The sequence below is a fragment of the Protomyctophum parallelum genome, assembly GCF_964188405.1.
Source record: "Protomyctophum parallelum genome assembly, chromosome: 21".
Lineage (NCBI taxonomy): Eukaryota > Metazoa > Chordata > Actinopteri > Myctophiformes > Myctophidae > Protomyctophum > Protomyctophum parallelum.
The window spans coordinates 17760627-17778996 of record NC_139713.1 but is presented as its reverse complement, the minus strand read 5'-3'; the positions used below and the strand labels follow the sequence as shown (position 1 = coordinate 17778996).

Here is an 18370-nt window from a genome sequence, read left to right as displayed (position 1 = left end):
TTGTGCGATTGAGTATAAATATTTTGCAGTTTGGCGATTAGATATTATTTGCCCACACATTCCATTCGTTTTTATTTCTCAGAGGGTTATAGTTTGGTAATGTATAGGCCACATAATTCGTATCAGAAAATATATTTTCATAGCCACTTTTTTCATAGCCACTTTATTTGAACAAGAATTGATATATTCATTTGACACCTAGACATGGGTTGGTGTACTGTAAATAATAGGCTATAATAATAAATAGACCAACTGGGCTGCAGGAAATCTAGTCATCATGCTAGTGTGATTATCCCGGTGATTCATATATAATATTAATATATCATTTAAAGAACTAGGTCAGGAGCTTCTTGTTTGCTATACATTTCAAACAATTAAGGAAAACGAACATTTCTCCTAGTTGAAAAAGGTCTACGAGTCAGGCGCACTTATTTGCGTATATAGCAATATCTGGCAACCCAAAGACGCAATCTGTGTCAATTATTGCCGGGGCGACGTAGCAGCCCGGTGCGAATCTAAGGCCGTAGCCTATTTTTGATAATCGCCTTTTAAGCGTGAATTAGATTAATTTTCCATATTTCCTAAAGCATCCAGTGTTTACCGTATACAGCGTTTAGCTGTTTCTTTTGTAGTTTTGACCGAACAGTATCGCGTTGTTGCAGTCCTTTTGCAATACGGTGACAGGTGTTCAGACTACTGTTCAAGGTAGCCTGCAGCAGTATGAAGGCTTTCACGGAGCTCCTCCGATGGAATAGGTGCAATAAGGATGTTTTGGCCTTTGTTTCTGCGTTATTTATGCCGTAGAGATTAAACGCCGCCTTGAAGGAACGCGAGCTAAGCATAAGAAGCAATACAATGTGATGGTGTCTAGACTGACAATGTCACAGCTGATCCTTTGAAAAAAACCTTTATTTACTATCATTAATTCACCATCGCGATCGTGTAGTGCGATGATTCGCGATCATGGCATATTCTTATTAGTGTTAAATCGCTCGATGTCTAACGGATAGTAGACAAATTAAGGCCGGAAGGTGGGTAGCCTACAGATAAGATGGGGTTCCGAAGTGAGGAGATGTGCTTGGCGCAATTGTTCCTGCAGTCCGGATCGGAATATGACTGCATAAGTGAGCTTGGAGAAATGGGACTGGTCGAGTTCCGAGATGTAAGTATAGGCCCTATAGGCAACTGAAGTGAACTAACTGCCAATGTACAGTGAACATATCGCAGACAGTGCTCATGTAACTCTCATAATGTGTATAAGTGGACGCTTGTGGGTCCATTTGGTTACATTTGTACACTTACTGGTGGATAAATGAACACTGGGTGGTAATAGATATTATTTTAGTTTTTACTGTGGAGCGTTATGAACTGTCTGTTTTAAAATAATGACGTCGTTTGTTTTTTAAAGCTGCAACTGTCATAAATTGTTATTTCCTACATAGCCTAGTCTTTGTTTCTGTGTAGGCCAATTAGAGCCGCCATAGATATGCCTGAATGCCCCCAATATGCAATATATAGGCCACTTACTTACTCCATTTAGACGTCACTTGGGTAAAAGTAGAACACTACCAAAACTGTAGCTATTTGCACATGGGAACTAGTGTGTCAGCCTAATGTTAACCCTATAATTCTTAAATCTGACCCTGACATGGACCCTGGGAATATAGGGATTTGTGCTAATCATTATAATTTACTTTATTTAGACAGGTAATCAATCATTTTATTGAAGGTCAAAAGAGAACTGAAGACATGCGATATACATGCAATTTTAAAAACAGCAGAAACTGTCGCACACAATCATGTGATGAACTGTTCGGCTGACTGAAGTATGTCAGTGGCATCAACTTTCCAACAGTTGACTTAATGGTGCCTGCTGTCAAAAGTCCTAAAGAATGTTTCCACCTTTCATGACCTCGATCAGGTATTATTTTTATTTGCACAGTACGTGACTGGAATGCTTCTCTTGTTACAGCTCAACCCGAGTGTCAGCTCGTTCCAGCGCCGCTTTGTCAGCGAAATCAAAAGGTGCGAGGAGATGGAGAGAATTCTGGGTAAGACAGCGATTGGAATGGACCACTAAATATCTGCATGAAATGTCATCTGGACTCTGAACAGCTGATGGTTGCTATGGTGACAACAGACTGACCACATCTCTGATTATGATAGCCTATAGTGAAACTAATCTTTTAGCCTAGTAGTTCTAACTTGTTCTGATGTTTTACCCATTTAGACCTGAGGCCGATTCTAAAAGAAATGTCTTCTAAATCATGACAGTTTACTGAAAAGCCTATGTTTCTCTGTCAGTGGTGCTCAACCTTTTTCATGTCAAGTACCCCCAGAATTATGTGTATTTGGCTGCGGACCCCCATCTGAAAATATGTAGTTCCAAGATCTACATCGACAAGCTCATAGCGAGGCACCGAGTGCCACGCGCTATGAGCTTGTAGATCTGCTATTTTTCAATAGCTAAGGTATAACATAATACACCAAAAGGGGTTCCCGTTCTGAATGGGTTCTTAATTTGACCCATCATAACAAGATGATCTTTGATTTTGGTTATTTCTTTCTATGACCAAGGCTACCTCTTAAGAGAGATCCGCAAGGCTAATATAGCTTTCCCAGAGGATGATGATGAAAGTCCAGTGGCTCCACCACCCAAACAAGTCCTTGAGATCATGGTAAATTATCTGTGCTTACCTTTGTTTGATTACGTATGAACATGCTAAGATATATAGTTTAAATGTGCCAAGTCCTTGAGATCATGGTAAACTGTCTGACATTGGGTCCAATGTTTAACCGCAACCTCCCAGACTCAGGGCGGACACTCTAACCACAAGGCCACTGAGTAGGACAGTAGGTAATAGTTTTCTATTCCCAACTCTCTACCATAAAGATTGGTTAAAATCACCGTTTATTCACACACAAAAAACAAGTTATCGATTATTATTATTACGCATCATTATCCTTTATTTAACCGGGTAAAACTATCAGTGAGATTACAAATCTCTTTTCCAAGAGCGCCCGGTTCAAGAGAGCAGCATAGAAAGGTTATCCGTCTTGATAAGGTATACCGGCAAAAAGCTACAAGCAGTGGTGGAAAGTAACTAAGTAACTAAGGCCATTTGAAAATAGCAGATCTACAAGCTCTCGCGACGCATTGAGAGCTTGTAGATTGGCTATTTTCAATAGACTTTCTACACATTTTGAACTTGTGAAATGGGACATTCTGCTATATGAGTACTTTATGTACATTTTAGTACATTTTCAATTCCGTACTTTTACTTGTAACGAAGTAGTTCTAAATTGCAGTATTGGTACTTTTACTTAAGTAAAACAGTCGAGTACTTTTTTCCACCACTGAGGCTACAAGCTTACGTTGGATCTGCCGTGATGTTTCAGGAGCAGCTCCAGAGGCTGGAGATGGAGCTCAGCGAGGTCACCAGGAACAAGGAGAAGCTGCAGAGGAACCTGTTGGAGCTCACAGAGTACACGCACATGTTGAAGATCACACGGACCTTCGTACACAGCCGCTCCAGAGTGAGTCTGTTTATCCCATTTAGGCCTGACGTAGAAATAAATATATGTCCAAAGATTTGTGCCGCATTTTCACGATTTTTCAAAAATAGCAGACCTACAAGCTCGTAGCGCGCCACTCTGTGGCGCGCTATGAACTTGTAGATCTGCTATTTTTCAATAGTTAAAACACCAAAAGGGGTTCCCGTACAGAATGGGTTAAATACGGCTACAGTTTAGGCCTGTTCGTCAACAGCCGTCTGTCACACGCAATCCATACTCCCTGTCTCAGATTGATCTGTTTTCATGTCAGGTGAGACTCGGCGACATCTCACTCTCGTGTCACGATATTTGTTTTACTACGCAAGGTTGTAATAGACAAGCACCCTGTAACTAATAGCACACAGTGTAGGTATTATTTATTTAAAGACCTGTAAAGGCCTCGGACAAAGCCAACTCGGATCGCGACAAATCATGACAACAAACACAATATTTTGGGACGAACAAAATTAGAAAGAAGAAAAAAAGGGCAGGGAACACTTTTTTTGTTTGTTTTGTTTTTCTTTGTAATTATTTTTCGGCCCAAAATATTGTGTTTGTTGTCAAGATTTGTCACGATCCAAGTTGGCTTTGTCCGCTGTCTTTAAATAAATGCTTTTTGAAATGTCTGGGAAAAATGAATGGGGAAGTATTTCAAAAGAGAGGTATCTAGTCTAGAGAAGCTAAAGCCAATACACAGCTTTATGTGTATAGAAGTGTGGGGGTTACCAAAACACTTTCCATGTGTTAGATGCTTGTCATAAAGAAAGAAATCTGATTTTTCTAATGTGTTTTTTATATGTACTGTAGCATGAGGCTCTTGGTCCACAGTATGAAGAATTCCCCACCATGGAGACAGACTCTGTGACCGGATGCACTGGCATGCAAAGACTAGGAGCCAAGCTGGGGTGAGTTACAGTATGCTTGATTTATATTTGGTTGCGCATCGATCGTGCCGCACACCAAAGATATGCAATCTACAAGCTCACAGAGTGCCACATTGAGACGTGTTGTGAGCTTGTAGAGCGGGAGTGTGTGACGCTGCCCGCACAACTAAAGTATAAATCCGTCTTTATAGTATCAGAGACAGTTACGCTATATATAAGATTGCTGACATGACTGGCATCATGATATGAATCTGGACTCATGTTGAACTGTCCTGGCCATAGATTTGTATCAGGACTTATCCAGCGAGTAAAGATAGAGGCTTTTGAGCGGATGCTGTGGAGAGTCTGTAAAGGTTACACCATCCTCAGCTACGCCGAAATGGATGAGAACCTCACCGATTTGGACACCGTGAGTTCAATAACGCAACTATTAATGGATATGATATGGTCGAGACATGCTATCCACAGAAATGACATGACAGTATATGACAGTAATAACATATCTATTATTACAGGGCGAGCTCAACAAAAGCGTTGTGTTTCTCATCTCATTCTGGGGTGATCAGATTGGCCAAAAGGTTCAAAAGATCTGTGACTGGTAAGTTTGTTGCCATACAACTTGCTAACTTCACCTGAGAATACATTGTTATTATCGGATGCCTCATGTACTTCACCGCCTCGATACCGTGGTTTTAATAATATTTTGCATCGCCGTGTGCTTGGTTATCCCCTCAGTTACCACTGTCATCTTTACCCTCACCCCGAGAATGACGAGGAGAGAGCGGATGTGATGGATAGCCTAAGAACACGCATGCAAGACCTTAACAATGTAGGACTTTTTGCCAAAGGCTAAAACGGCCATAGTACTAAAAGTGTGTTACCGAAAACTCTGCGACTTTGCAATCAATACAGGCTCCACACGGACATAAATAAACGTGCTCTCTCCCCCAGGTGCTGCACCGTACAGAGGACTACTTGAAGCAGGTGCTGCAGAAGGCCTCTGAGTCAGCCTTTACGTGGGTTGTGCAGGTGAAAAAGATGAAGGCTATTTATCACATACTCAACCTCTGCAGCTTTGATGTCACCAACAAGTGTCTAATAGCAGAAGTGTGGTGTCCTGTTAATGACCTGGCGAACCTGCGCGGGGCACTAGAGGAAGGTTCGGTGAGTGTGTGTTGCTAAAACAGTCATTAACCAGGTCTTGTGGCTAAATGACTCTGTTACCTGTCTATAAGAGGTGTGTGCATGCGTGCGCGTCTGTGTCTGTCTGTCTGTGTGTGTGTGCGTGTGCTCGCGCATGCGTGCGTGCATGCGTGAGTGTGTGTGTGCGAGTGTGTGTCCGGAGCTAATCTAAACGGCCTTGAGGTTTGTGCAGGCGGGTTTAGTACACTGTTTCAATCTAAAATGTTGAAATTCCAGTCACGAGCTCCACTGATTTCATTCTTCTTGAACTGCACTTTTACAATGGAAGTCACTGGGGCTTGGATTGGACTAAAATGGTGCCCCAAACTGAGAAAATACTACAGCTCACATCATGAGCTCACATCATGAGTCCACAACACTACATTATGAGCTTGTAGATTGGCTATTTTAACTTCTTTTTTTTGTAAAAGATTTGTTTTAGGCTTTTCTGCCTTTATTGATAGATAAAAGTGAAGAATGACAAGAAAGAGGGAGAGACAGAGGGGGGCATGAAGCAAAGGTCGCCATGAACAGGACTTTAACACAGGCATTACAACTTTTGCAATCTTTTGTTTTTGAAACATATGAAATATCGATGACATAATATGAGTTATTCACCCTTTTCAGAGAAAAGGTCAGGCAACTGTACCGTCCTTTGTGAACCGGATCCCAAGTACTGACACTCCGCCCACCTTGTTGAGGACCAACAAATTCACACGTGGCTTCCAGAGCATCGTGGAGGCCTATGGGGTTGGAGACTACAGGGAGGCCAGCCCAGGTAAGAACAGACGCATGTACAATGTGTTGGTCTTATATGTAACCCGATCAATGTCTCCAATATTCTCAAAGGGCACGAGACATTTTTAACTCAATTACACCCGAGGCCGATTCTAAAAAAAACTAAAATATTTTAAATCCTAAAAGTCTTCTGAAAACCCTATGTTTCTATGTCGGAGATGCTCAAACTATTTCATGTCAAGGACCCCCAGAATTATCTATATTTGGACGACGCAGACCTCCATCTGAAAATATGTTTTTCCAGGGACCCTCCCAGAAACAAAGATTTCAGTTCAAAACATTCGCTCTGAAAGAATATAATATTCAAAGATTTGCACTACATTTTCATGATTTTTCAAAAATAGCTAAAGTATAACATAATGCTTAAAACACCAAAAGGGTTTCCCGTCCTGAATGGGCTAATAATGTGTGTGTGTTTAATCCTTTTTCTTATGTCGGCAGCTCCCTACACCATCATCACATTCCCTTTCCTGTTTGCTGTTATGTTTGGGGATCTTGGGCATGGCCTGGTCATGGCTCTCTTTGGCCTGTGGATGGTGCTGACAGAGAAGGGTTACAAAAGAAAAAGATCCAGCAATGAGGTAGAAAATATCCCTGTGGTCATTTGTACGATGCATTTTCTCTTTGTTATTTATCATTCCCCGGAATGACGGCATTCTACTGTATCTCGGTTAAGATTTGGATCATGTTCTTCGAGGGACGTTATATCATCCTGATGATGGGGCTTTTCTCGGTGTACACTGGGCTGATCTACAATGACTGTTTTTCAAAGTCCTTCAACATATTTGGCTCTGGTTGGAGTGTCAGGGCTATGTTCATAAACCAGCAATGGACGTGAGTCATCAATAGCAACATCCTCAGACATGCAAAGCATGCAGCTATGCTATAATAATGTTATTATAGGACAATAATAGTTGTCTGGAGTTTTTATCTCATTGAGTCACAGTACACCTTATATTACTGATGGCCATTTTCCAAAGCATACTGTCGTTTTTTGTTATTGTTGTATTTTTCTTTATTGACCTGACTTCCCTGGCTTTTTTAATTCATACTTTCAGGTGATAAGCTCACTTTACAATTCTCAGTTCTCAGTTCTGGCTGATATTTATATCCACGTGACAAAACAATCTTTGCTTTAGAGACACATTTTTAGCAAAACCTTTTTAGATCTGCACTATAAGCTGCATTAAATGATGATAAAACATTGACATAAAAAATAATATGGATAACCTGTCTCAAGCGAGTTTCAATACATGGAATGTATTTCATATCGAAATTAATTTAAACCATTGGGTTCCTCAAAAACATCAGCTACGATAGGCTTTGGAAAATTGTCAGCAGTAATGTAATGTGTATGTATCATAAGTCATAGTCAATACTTTGCGGTAAGTTGTATCTTGTATTGGTATGTGTTTGTTTATATAATGTTTGGCCAATTAAATTAATATGTTCATTTTATATTGCAGAAATGAAACCCTCCAAACAAATGCATTGCTCACCCTTGACCCCAATGTCACTGGTGTGTTCAATGGACCCTACCCATTTGGCATTGATCCTGTGAGTATCCCCAGATATCAACAATAGAATTAGTGTCTGGTGCAGTATTTTGTGAATTGTTATTTCTTTATGTTTCCAATGCTCTTGACAGATATGGAACATGGCAGTGAATCGCTTGTCCTTCCTCAACTCTTACAAGATGAAGATGTCCGTCATAATTGGTGTCATACACATGAGCTTCGGAGTGGTGCTCAGTGTCTTCAATCACTTGTGAGTGAATGAATGAATTATATTGTTGTAGTAAACCCGTCTATACCGATGTTCAAGTCCTGCAGGTTAATACACGTGTTCTCTCCCTCTAGGCATTTCCAGCAGAAGTTTAATGTCTACCTGCTATTTCTTCCTGAGCTGCTTTTCCTACTGTGTCTCTTTGGCTACCTGGTCTGCATGATTCTCTACAAGTGGGTAGCATTTGGCGCGCGTGACTCCCAGCTGGCCCCGAGCATCCTCATCCACTTCATCAACATGTTCCTAATGCAGGGAGGAGATGTTACTCCACTCTATCCAGGACAGGTTTGTGTTGTGTTCATTGACTGTTGAGGATACACAATCATACCGTGTCAAATATGAAAGGTCCTACTGATGACATTATTTTCTGGTCATCATTTAATTAATTTTGTCTGGTCCCAAAATGATCGGTTTTGGTTACCTTAACCAAATCCTTAAACTATCCAGATGTTAAGCTATCGCTATCCAGATGTTAAGCTATCCAGATGTGAGTCAGGGAATTGAGGAAGTAAGGACCTCTATGCAACAGAGATAGAGGGGGGGGGGGGGGGGGGGATTTGTCCGGGATTTGCTGATTGCATTCTGTACAGCACCTTGTAAATATTCGTGTCCTTGTATTATTGTATCTCTTACGTGGACATAAATACATTATTAAAATGTGTGTGTGTGTGTGTGTGTGTGTGTGTGTGTGTGTGTGTGTGTGTGTGTGTGGATGTGTGTGTGTGTGTGTGTGTGTGGGTGGGTGCGCGTGCGTACCTTGACTCCCCAGACTGGACTACAGATCTTTCTAGTGGTGGTAGCTATGCTGTCCGTTCCTGTGCTGTTGTTAGGAAAGCCTCTGTATCTCTACTGGTTGTACCGTGGAGGCAAAGGCCTGCGCAGACGCAGGGTGAGTTTGGGAACCCCTTTTGGTGTTTTTTGTAAGCATTATGTAATGCTTTAGCTATTGAAAAATAGCAGATCTACAAGCTCATAGCGCGGTACCAAGTGCAATTAATTTATATTTGTATTTAAATTGCATTTTAATAAATGCAATTAAAATCTGATTTCTCTAAAGATGTGTCTCAGTCTGGACACTCGGACACAATGCATTACTTACATTGCAATGCATTGTGAGCTTATAGATGTGCAATTTACTTTGAGTGACACCATCATACGACAGAGTATAAAGCCTAAAGGTCATTACACACTGGCGAATTAGCGACGCGATATATTCGTGCGAATAATTCGCATTTAAAAAAACCCAATTGAAGTCCATGCAAGCTTCCACATCAGTGGCGAATGTGCAAATGTGCTTTTATTTGTTCGCTCTGGTGTCGTATTTTGCAGAGATTCGCAGGCGAACTGCAACATGCAATATTTCGCATTTTCAGATCGCTTATTCGCATCGCGTCGCTAATTCGCCAGTGTGTAATGACCTTTACTCACGACTACAGTATGTGACACGCCTGTGGCATGTTTTGAGTTTCTCACGTGATTATTAAAGCTATTGTCTTAACTCAGGGCTATGAGAGGGTGAGGCGCGTGAGTGAAGATGACAACTCTACAGTGCCGTCCTATGAAGAAGATGAAGAAGAGGGACTTGATGAGGTGACCGACAGAGGAACCATGCCCAAAGAGGTCAGGCATTTTTCCATCCATCCATGCCAAATATTTGATGTAATCACAACTTGGCCCTTAATACTGAATTTTATAATACTGAAATATACGCATACTCTAAAATTGGATCGGTTCAAATATTTTTTCCGTGCGTTTGCCCTCGCGTGTAGCTCAGCCCCAGCTCTATTCATGATTTCATGTTATTTATTTTATTATATATATATTTTTTATAATTTGTTAAATTTGATGTCAATGATTTGTATCTACTCTATGGACCCCCTTTGTGTCTGGAATAAAGTGAATTAATTGAATTGTTAAATTATCACCATTTAAACATTTGAGTACATACTGATGTACTCAAATGGTAATAAACTACTATAAATTGTGGTAGAGTTCAAATTAATTTCCCTCAAAACCATTAATATAATGCTGCCTTTTGAATGTATATTTTAGGGATTGAGTTTTTTTTCCCAGCATAATTTTGAACCACATTAATTGGTTCAGATCCCTAAAAGTTGGTTCGGAACTGGAACGAAAAAAATACAGTTCTTGCCCTGAAGTGGGAACCAATGTGGGCGTGTCACTACTATTCAGGTTGGAAGATGCAGTCATGCAGATGTGATATAAACCATTATAAAAAAAATAAAGAACGGAACCAGTTCTAGAACCAACGTTCTTTTTTTGGAAAACGGGGCCTCACTGTCTTATATATATGCTTTTGTCTGTGTCGCAGTTTGACTTTGCAGATGTTCTCCTGAACCAGTCCATCCATACCATTGAATACTGCTTGGGCTGTATCTCCAACACTGCGTCCTATCTGCGTCTCTGGGCCCTCAGCTTGGCCCATGCCCGTAAGTCCAGATATTTCCACACCCAACTCTGCTACGCCAGTGGTTTTCAACCCTTTCCACATCAAAACTAAAGTATGTTCTGTTTTCGTTGGATAAGATTTAGTCTACAATTCCATGCTTTTGGCAAACGTTGATAAAATGTTTAATTCTCTAATTGTGTATAATTCTTGTAGATGAAGTAGTGCAGATGATTAACAATAATGTAACTCTCGATAGGTCCATTTTACGCTCTCTCGAATTAAAGATCTATAAGGGTCCATTTGGTTACCATCATTTAGCTGGGGACCACCTGGAACCCCCTCGAGGACCACCGGTGCTGCGGTATTCATGTGTTGTTGGTCGTGTGCTGCTGCTGCTGTTTTGTTCTTCTAGAGCTGTCTGAGGTTTTGTGGACCATGGTGATGCGCCTGGGTCTGAGGTTCACCACCAGAATAGGAGTGTTGTTCTTGGTGCCTGTATTCGGCCTCTTCGCTACACTCACCGTGTCCATCCTACTGGTCATGGAGGGCCTGTCCGCCTTTCTCCATGCTCTCCGCCTCCACTGGTGAGTATACCGCCTCATGTCCGTGAACCTGAACTACAATGTAAGGTAGGTTTATTAACCTATTCTGAGTGGGAACCCCTTTTTGGTATTTTAAGCGTAAAAAATAATTATAGTTATAATTTAGCTATTGAAAAATAGAAGATCTACAAGCTCATAGCGCGCCACCCTACGAGCTTGTAGGTCTGCTGGTTTTGAGAAATCGTGAAAATGTGCCTCAAATCTTTGAATGTATATTCTTTCAGAGTTTCAGTTTTTAACTCAAATATTTACAGATGGGGGTCGGCGGGTCAATTACATATAATTTTTGGGGTCCTTGACATGAAATATTGAGATTCTCTGATATAGGTTTTTCAGAAAAAAGGACATTTTAAAAATATTTTGTTTTATTTCGATGTCAGGCCTAAATGGGTTAACAACGTCCCTATTATAGGCTCATCATTATAGGCGATGTGTTGTTTTTAAGTGTAATGTACAAATGTACAGAAATGCTATAACAGCACATCGGCAACGCAATTGCAATGCGACAATGTTGTTTTCTATAGTCGATGTACGACAAAGTATTGGGCTTAAGTAGTTAACAAGCGTTTTGTTCCTTCTGTGTCGAAAGACATCGCTACAGTGTAATTGCTAAAAATGAAAGAAAAAAAATAATGTCAATTTCAGGGTGGAGTTCCAGAACAAATTCTACCATGGGACAGGTGTCAAGTTTGCCCCCTTCGACTTCTCCCTGATGCCCTCCGTATTTGAGCAAGATGGCTTACTGTAACAAAGGGACTCGGCTGTATTGGACGTGCGTGGGGAAATGGATGATTTTTATAATTAAGAAGGATGCTTAAGGTTTGAGCAATGCACACTGTGATACTGACAACAGACAGGAACTCATTGTTATAGCAATGTTTTTCCACCATGACAATGTTTAAACTATATATTATCGGCTGCACTGACTGCCTTATATTGCCACCGTATCCAGCAAACCTCTGAAAACACTGGGGTTCAAAATTCGTAATTATTTAAATTATTTGAAATATCGCATTTTGTAGGTAGGCTACAGTATATGCTATACGATTGGTAAGTCCATAAATGGGCAAATTCTAACATTTGATTTGCTTTGTGCTGTGTAAAATAGTTTTTTGTAATATTTATTACTTGCAATTAACATATGTTTGGGGCAATACAAATATGTTACAACAGTACACTTCATATCACGCATCCTGATTTTGAGTGCCATATAGATTAGCTCCCAATTATGACAAGTGAACAGCCAAAGGGTTGTGAAGTTATTCAATGCTGCTTATTTATGTGATGAAGATACTTGATGGCAAAGATCATCAAAGTTCCTCTGATAAATCTTGTTACTAATATTAAGGAAAGAAAGAAAATAAGTCATCACAACCTTTTAGTGAAAGCTACTGTCACAACGCACTTTTCAACAACAATGTAGAAATGATTGTACAAAGACAAAAAAAAATCTGAATTTCCAACCATGACTGTGATGATGCCAAATGAAAATAATCTTCAACTGTTTACCGTTTACTTTAATTTAATGCTTATTTAAAAAATAACCTCCCCTGCAATAAATAGGGAAATGTTCATGAAAAAGTCAAGACGCCTTAGTTCTTCCTTCAGACATGATACTGCTTATAGTATGATGATTGGTTAAATTATAATTATTTAAGCCTAAATTGTTGTCAGTATAAGGCTCTGATCCTATATCACAATTCTTGTGTTGGATAACGGTTGCAAGAAATGCCGTCAAATAAAATGTTTATGCTCAAAGATATATTTCCTGTTTCCCTGCAAATCTAATTCAATCGTCTCTACAGTATGTTTTCTTGTTTCCTGACTGAGACACTTGGCTGGACTTGTTTGACCATCGCGATGGTTGACCTACGCGATGTGAAAACACAAACAAACATGGGATAGCCTACAGTACTATACACTGGTCGACTACGGTTAGAGTCTAACCACCAATCTCCCATTTTGAGCCGCCCCGCGATAATTGCGCTGAAAACCTTGACCCGTCCGCCCGCCCCGCGGGTCAACCCGCGGGACCTCACTGCTATCTGTGATGTCACTTAACTATTTATACTGTTGATGTGGAAAAGCATACACACAGATTGGACACGTGTATGCTTTTTGGTCTGACTAACTTTGGCTAGCCTGACGTCAGTGCGCAGTTTTGAAACAGGTGATGATGATAACCTATTCAGTTCACCGTGGCTTTTCACCTCGGATGTTTGTGTTGCAAAAATAGCAGATCTACAAGCTCAAAACGCGTGGCAGGGCGACACGTTTTTTTGCTTGTAGATCAGCTATTGCTATATTTGAATTGAAATCTTGAATATATATTTAAATATTTAATTTCAAATGCATTTAATAATTGCAATTGTGTTTGCATGTTTGGAATTGTAACAGCTGAAATCAATAATATTTCAGTATGACGATCAGAATCCGAATAGAATCAGAATCATCGAACATGAACCTGTGGGCCGCATTAAGTGAAGGTGGGGGCCACATGTTGCCCATGTAGAGCATACAGCCATACACGCTGTGTAGAGAGATGCTATAGGTTTGATTTCCTTTGTGGTCAAAGGTCAAGGTCACTATCCCCTCACATCCATCCCATTCTCATGAACAGATATAGGATCGGGAGCGCCTAGCTAGCTGGAGGGAAATGTTATTACTTACACAAATGTTCACTTGGACTCATGGATGATCTGATTAGAATTTGGTTGCCAATTAATGTTTCTCAACACTACCAAACTGTAGACACCATAGGCTTCTCTTATTCCGTCACATCCAGCAGTTTTGGTGCTTTAAACAGGTTGGGTTAATCTGGTTTCCCAGTGCAGCTCTTAAAGCAGAACACAACAATTGTTTGTCATGGGTGTTATGTCCGATTGTCTTTGAAATAAACAAGCAGCAAAATGTTGGTGGGACGTGGTCAAAAAAGTCCTGCTGCTTTCTTTCGTTTTAGTGATTTTAGACATGGGAGCAGGGGCATTCGATGGGGCTAAATATGTATGTATTTTTACAGAATTGTATAGTGATTTAGTTTTGTATTATTTACTATATTATATACTATAGTATATAATCTATTGAATGTGAAGGGGGAGGTGACAAACTGACATATTGAGCCAACACACAGTATGGCAGCCCCCCTAGTAGTCAGTTGTTCGTTCAGACCTATGGTTCAGACACACCGAAAACAACTAATGTGGCCAGATGTAATTTACTTTGGTCTAGAAGGACTAGTTCTATAGTAAATGACAATAAAGAAATCACCTTAATCTTTTGTAAATATTTAGCCACCCCCGTCCCCTGTCAAAAACACTAAAACGACAGAAAGCAGCAAACGAAGAAAACATTTATAACGACCTAAAACATGAACCGTGGTTGGAAAAAAACAAAGTTGTCCTTTAAGATCACTATGTTAAGGTAAGGATGTGCGTAGGTGAATATTGATTCTGTAGGAGCTCACTGTAGAACACAATTTCTTCCCCAAGGTGATTGGTGTAATTCTCCTAATAAGCCACAAGAAGGCGGTAGTGTTCCACAAATCTTTATACCAAATGGGGTTTGTGTGGTATTTTTATTTAAAATGTATAATTTTGCTGTCTGGAAGAAGAAACCACCTAAGTCCAATTTTGGAGTTTTTTTATTTTCTTTTTACTGCTATTTTTAGTGCATCTTGGTGATGATTGTTGAGTTAAAGAAATTTATTTAGGCCTAGATTTTTGTCAGTATGAGTCTCTAATTCGTATTTTACTTTGTGTCAATAAATTCACATTCATGTTCACCATATTTTGATTGAAATATCCTTGTGAGTGAGTGCAGCTTCTATCCCGTCTTGTTTGGATTGTCTTGACTCTGATGTAGATATAGCACTGCATGTACATATGCTGTACATTGTGTCTTTTTCCTTTTCATACCCAGATACTTATATCAGTCATTCATCTTATGAAGATATGTTGCATGATGTTGTGAAGCTCCCACCCGCCCTATACGGTTTCTCTGTCTCCCTCCCCCTTTCCCCCAGTGTGACGACAGTCAGAGCTGAATGAATTGACCTTCCTTTAGACTCCTCCTCCTCCTATTCTGTAAAAGGTAGAGAGAGAGAGAGAGAGAGAGAGAGAAAGGCAAGGTGAATGAAAAAAAAGGAAGTCTAGCTATTAGCTGCACATCTATCTCCTCCTATATCTTGACAAGACAATAGAGAGCAATGACAATGAGGGCATTCTTCTTTACTAGTGTCCCATGGTAAGTAACCTCTTTATTACTTGCAGTTATACTATGAACAAAATGAAAAGTAACCTTCAGTTGTGTGCCTTTGTGAGGTTAAATGACTTGGCTGTGGCTTCACAGAGCAGCACGTGTAAAACAATGTGTGTGTTTAAGCAAATAAGACATCTCTCAAATATAACCTGCAGATTTTTTTCATAAGGTGAGTAACGGCTCTCTTAATTAAAAAAGTAGGTCATTTCAGAACCTCAAAACACAAATGGGTCTGCATCTGACCCTCTTTGGGAATTGTGGCTAGCCACTATACATACTGTACAGTGTCTATTTCTAAAAGGGGTGTGTCTCTTGAGTGCTCAGTGCTCCTAATACTTTCAATTATATTTTAGGCATTCATCTGACGTGAATGTGTAAAGGAAGCTTTCTCTTATTCTGACTGCAGCTGCTTGAAAAAGTATCCAAGTATCCATGCAGTACGTGCTTGTTTGTTTTTGTTTCTTTGGGTTGGCTTTGATCAGCATCTACAAATGTACAAAGCGTTGCATTGTTTTTGATGTGTCGTGAATTTGAAGCTATTTTCTGTGAAAGTGGTTAAGACACTATAAGCAGGGTTTTAACACATCAAGCTCATCCCATTCAGAAGGTTTTGTTGGTCATGTTTATTTGTCAAAACACTGGTATATTTAAATTGAAACATGGATATTTATTTTCTTAGTTGTGTTAAATTGCTGCAGCCCATTGCAGCAGTTGTAACAAAAACAATAGGGAGATTTTTTTAACACAAAACTGTCAAACATCTGTCAATCTGATCTGTTGCCTACAGGCAAATTAATAGATTTGTAAACTGTCACTGCATTATAATCTGAATTCTATAATTCTATTTATATAATAAAATAACTCCCCTAAGGAAGAAACAGTGCAGTTGTAATGCTGCGGAGCAGACTTGCATTAACTATTTAAACGGCTATACATTAGTTGTACATTTTATCAAACACAGAAAATAGCTCATCTACAGTCATTCAGTGATGACTGATGAGTCATGTCTCATACTGAAGGCAACGAATAAGCACAGCTCACCTGCCTTAATTCTTGTTTACAAATTCATATTCACAGTTTGATTTCCCACATTTTCTATTCCATAGATTAAATTATCAATGTCCGTTTATATATAGTATATATAGAGTGCACGTATTTGTCTTACATGTATATGTGTCATGAAATGCCATAATGTGTTTTAATTATCTCTCCTTTAAATCTTCACTGCTCCCGACTGTTTTGATCCAGTTTAGCTTGACTGTTTGTATTTAATTTAATACAGCATGGCAGTCCGCCTCACTGCTCCGAAGCCCAAAGGAGATCAAGGCAGATCTGACGCTGGCCTACATTCAGGCAACGTGTATGGGTGATTTCACCTTGCACTACAGACAAACAAAACTGTGGAATTTTCCTGTAACTGTTCTACCGGACATAACAGGATGTCAGCAGTTAATCTTATAGCATCAGGCAAGGTGAATGAAAGAGGGTTGCTATATATAAATCTGTTTGACATTTACCTCTGTGACAGCCAGGCCACAGTTTGTTTTAATATTGATTGCAAGTGGAGTGAATTCAAGTGGTAGTCTATTATTTAACTGTTTCTTTGTTCTCTTGCGAGGTGAGATGCAATCACCTCCTGTAATAATCTGATGGAAAATGCCCCTCTTCCTTGGGGAATGACAATAAGACAGTCTCTCCAGGGGCGTGCAGAGAACAGTAGAGAGATAGGGGCTGAAATACCCTAAAAGGGCACTTTTAGCCCAAAATTGCGAAAATAGATCTGCACGGCTTGTAGATCAGCTGTTGTCGAGGCGCAACCCTGCACTCTTTATCTACTTGATATGCGCCGTACGACCTGGATTTCTAAGAGATTTCTTTAGCGCAAAAATGCTGCGTTCGAGTTCAGGAGAGTTCGAAAAAGATAAGGCAATTCTCCTGAATGCTGATTATGGCATGATGACGCCATAGTAAATACTGCATTCAAGGTCTGGCCGGAGAGGGCGGGTTTTGTTTTACAGACGGGTGAAGGGGCAGGGGCTGAAGCCCCCTTTTGATGTCTATGTATGCACGTCCCTGAGTCTCTGTGTCGTACATTTAAAGAGCTGAGACTGATGCTTTACCTCCTCATGCCTACACAGGAAAGAGAGAGTGCAGGCAGCGTGTAAGGCGTGCGTCATCTTGTTTTTCTTCTCACTTCAGCTGCTATAAATAGCTCAACCTCCCAAATGGCACAGTCCTGTGTTTCCAGGACAACCACGTTCATTCATAGCTTTCTGGTTATTGTAGAGGAAGGAACATGTGGATGAGAGTGCGTAAAAAGCCTCTCTCTTCACTCCTCCGGCCTAATTACGACCGCGGGTCACAGTTTACTATGAAAACCTGCACGAGACGTCCGTCATGCCTCGTGACACGCTCCATATGTGGCCGATACAGAATTCATTCCATATGTTGATCTGACCTCATCAAACCCTGTACACTCAAGTCACGCTCCATATATGGCCAGTACAGAATTCATTCCATACGTTGATCTGACCTCATAAATTCATTGTGGATTTTTTGGGTCAAAGTTGATCCCATTGTGATCCCATGCCAAAGCGCCAGCGCTCGCCCAGCAGTCTGCCATCGCCCGACGAGCAGCGGCGGCATCAGGCCAGGCGTGACCTCTAGAGTGAGGTCGCTTCTCACCCCTCAGGGCGTCTTACTGGTTTATACTTATTCTTACATCTATACAGCCTATTGTAGTGGCGCTGTTATGTAATGGAAAAATAACTGGGGACAGTATGACCTTCAGAAATACCCGAGTGTCATACTGTCGTTTGTAATTTATGTAATTATCCCTCAGTTCAGTTGGCTGTATGTTTTATGAATATAGGTTCATGAATGTTATTTGAACATGC

At 40.3% G+C, this 18370-nt stretch overlaps 1 protein-coding gene across 1 annotated transcript; it reads left to right on the top strand.

Annotated features, from left to right (window-relative positions):
* Window positions 1–582: 582 nt before the first annotated feature.
* Window positions 583–12802, top strand: atp6v0a2a (ATPase H+ transporting V0 subunit a2a). The gene is made up of 20 exons (XM_083793087.1): window positions 583–1162; window positions 1973–2051; window positions 2578–2678; window positions 3400–3537; window positions 4363–4460; window positions 4722–4848; window positions 4955–5037; window positions 5175–5268; window positions 5391–5603; window positions 6249–6399; window positions 6861–7000; window positions 7096–7253; window positions 7886–7976; window positions 8068–8186; window positions 8279–8489; window positions 8974–9093; window positions 9708–9824; window positions 10537–10654; window positions 11027–11198; window positions 11862–12802. The coding sequence occupies exons 1-20, from the start codon at window positions 1052–1054 to the stop codon at window positions 11962–11964; spliced, it is 2544 nt and encodes an 847-aa protein (XP_083649213.1). The 5' UTR covers window positions 583–1051; the 3' UTR covers window positions 11965–12802.
* The last annotated feature ends 5568 nt before the right edge of the window (window positions 12803–18370 follow it).

Coding starts and splice junctions, on each gene's coding strand:
- atp6v0a2a (XM_083793087.1), top strand. CDS start 1,052: ATGGGGTTCCGAAGTGAGGAGATGTGCTTGGCGCAATTGTTCCTGCAG. Junction 2,052..2,577: donor GGAGATGGAGAGAATTCTGG/GTAAGACAGCGA, acceptor TCTATGACCAAG/GCTACCTCTTAAGAGAGATC. Junction 7,977..8,067: donor ACCCATTTGGCATTGATCCT/GTGAGTATCCCC, acceptor TGCTCTTGACAG/ATATGGAACATGGCAGTGAA.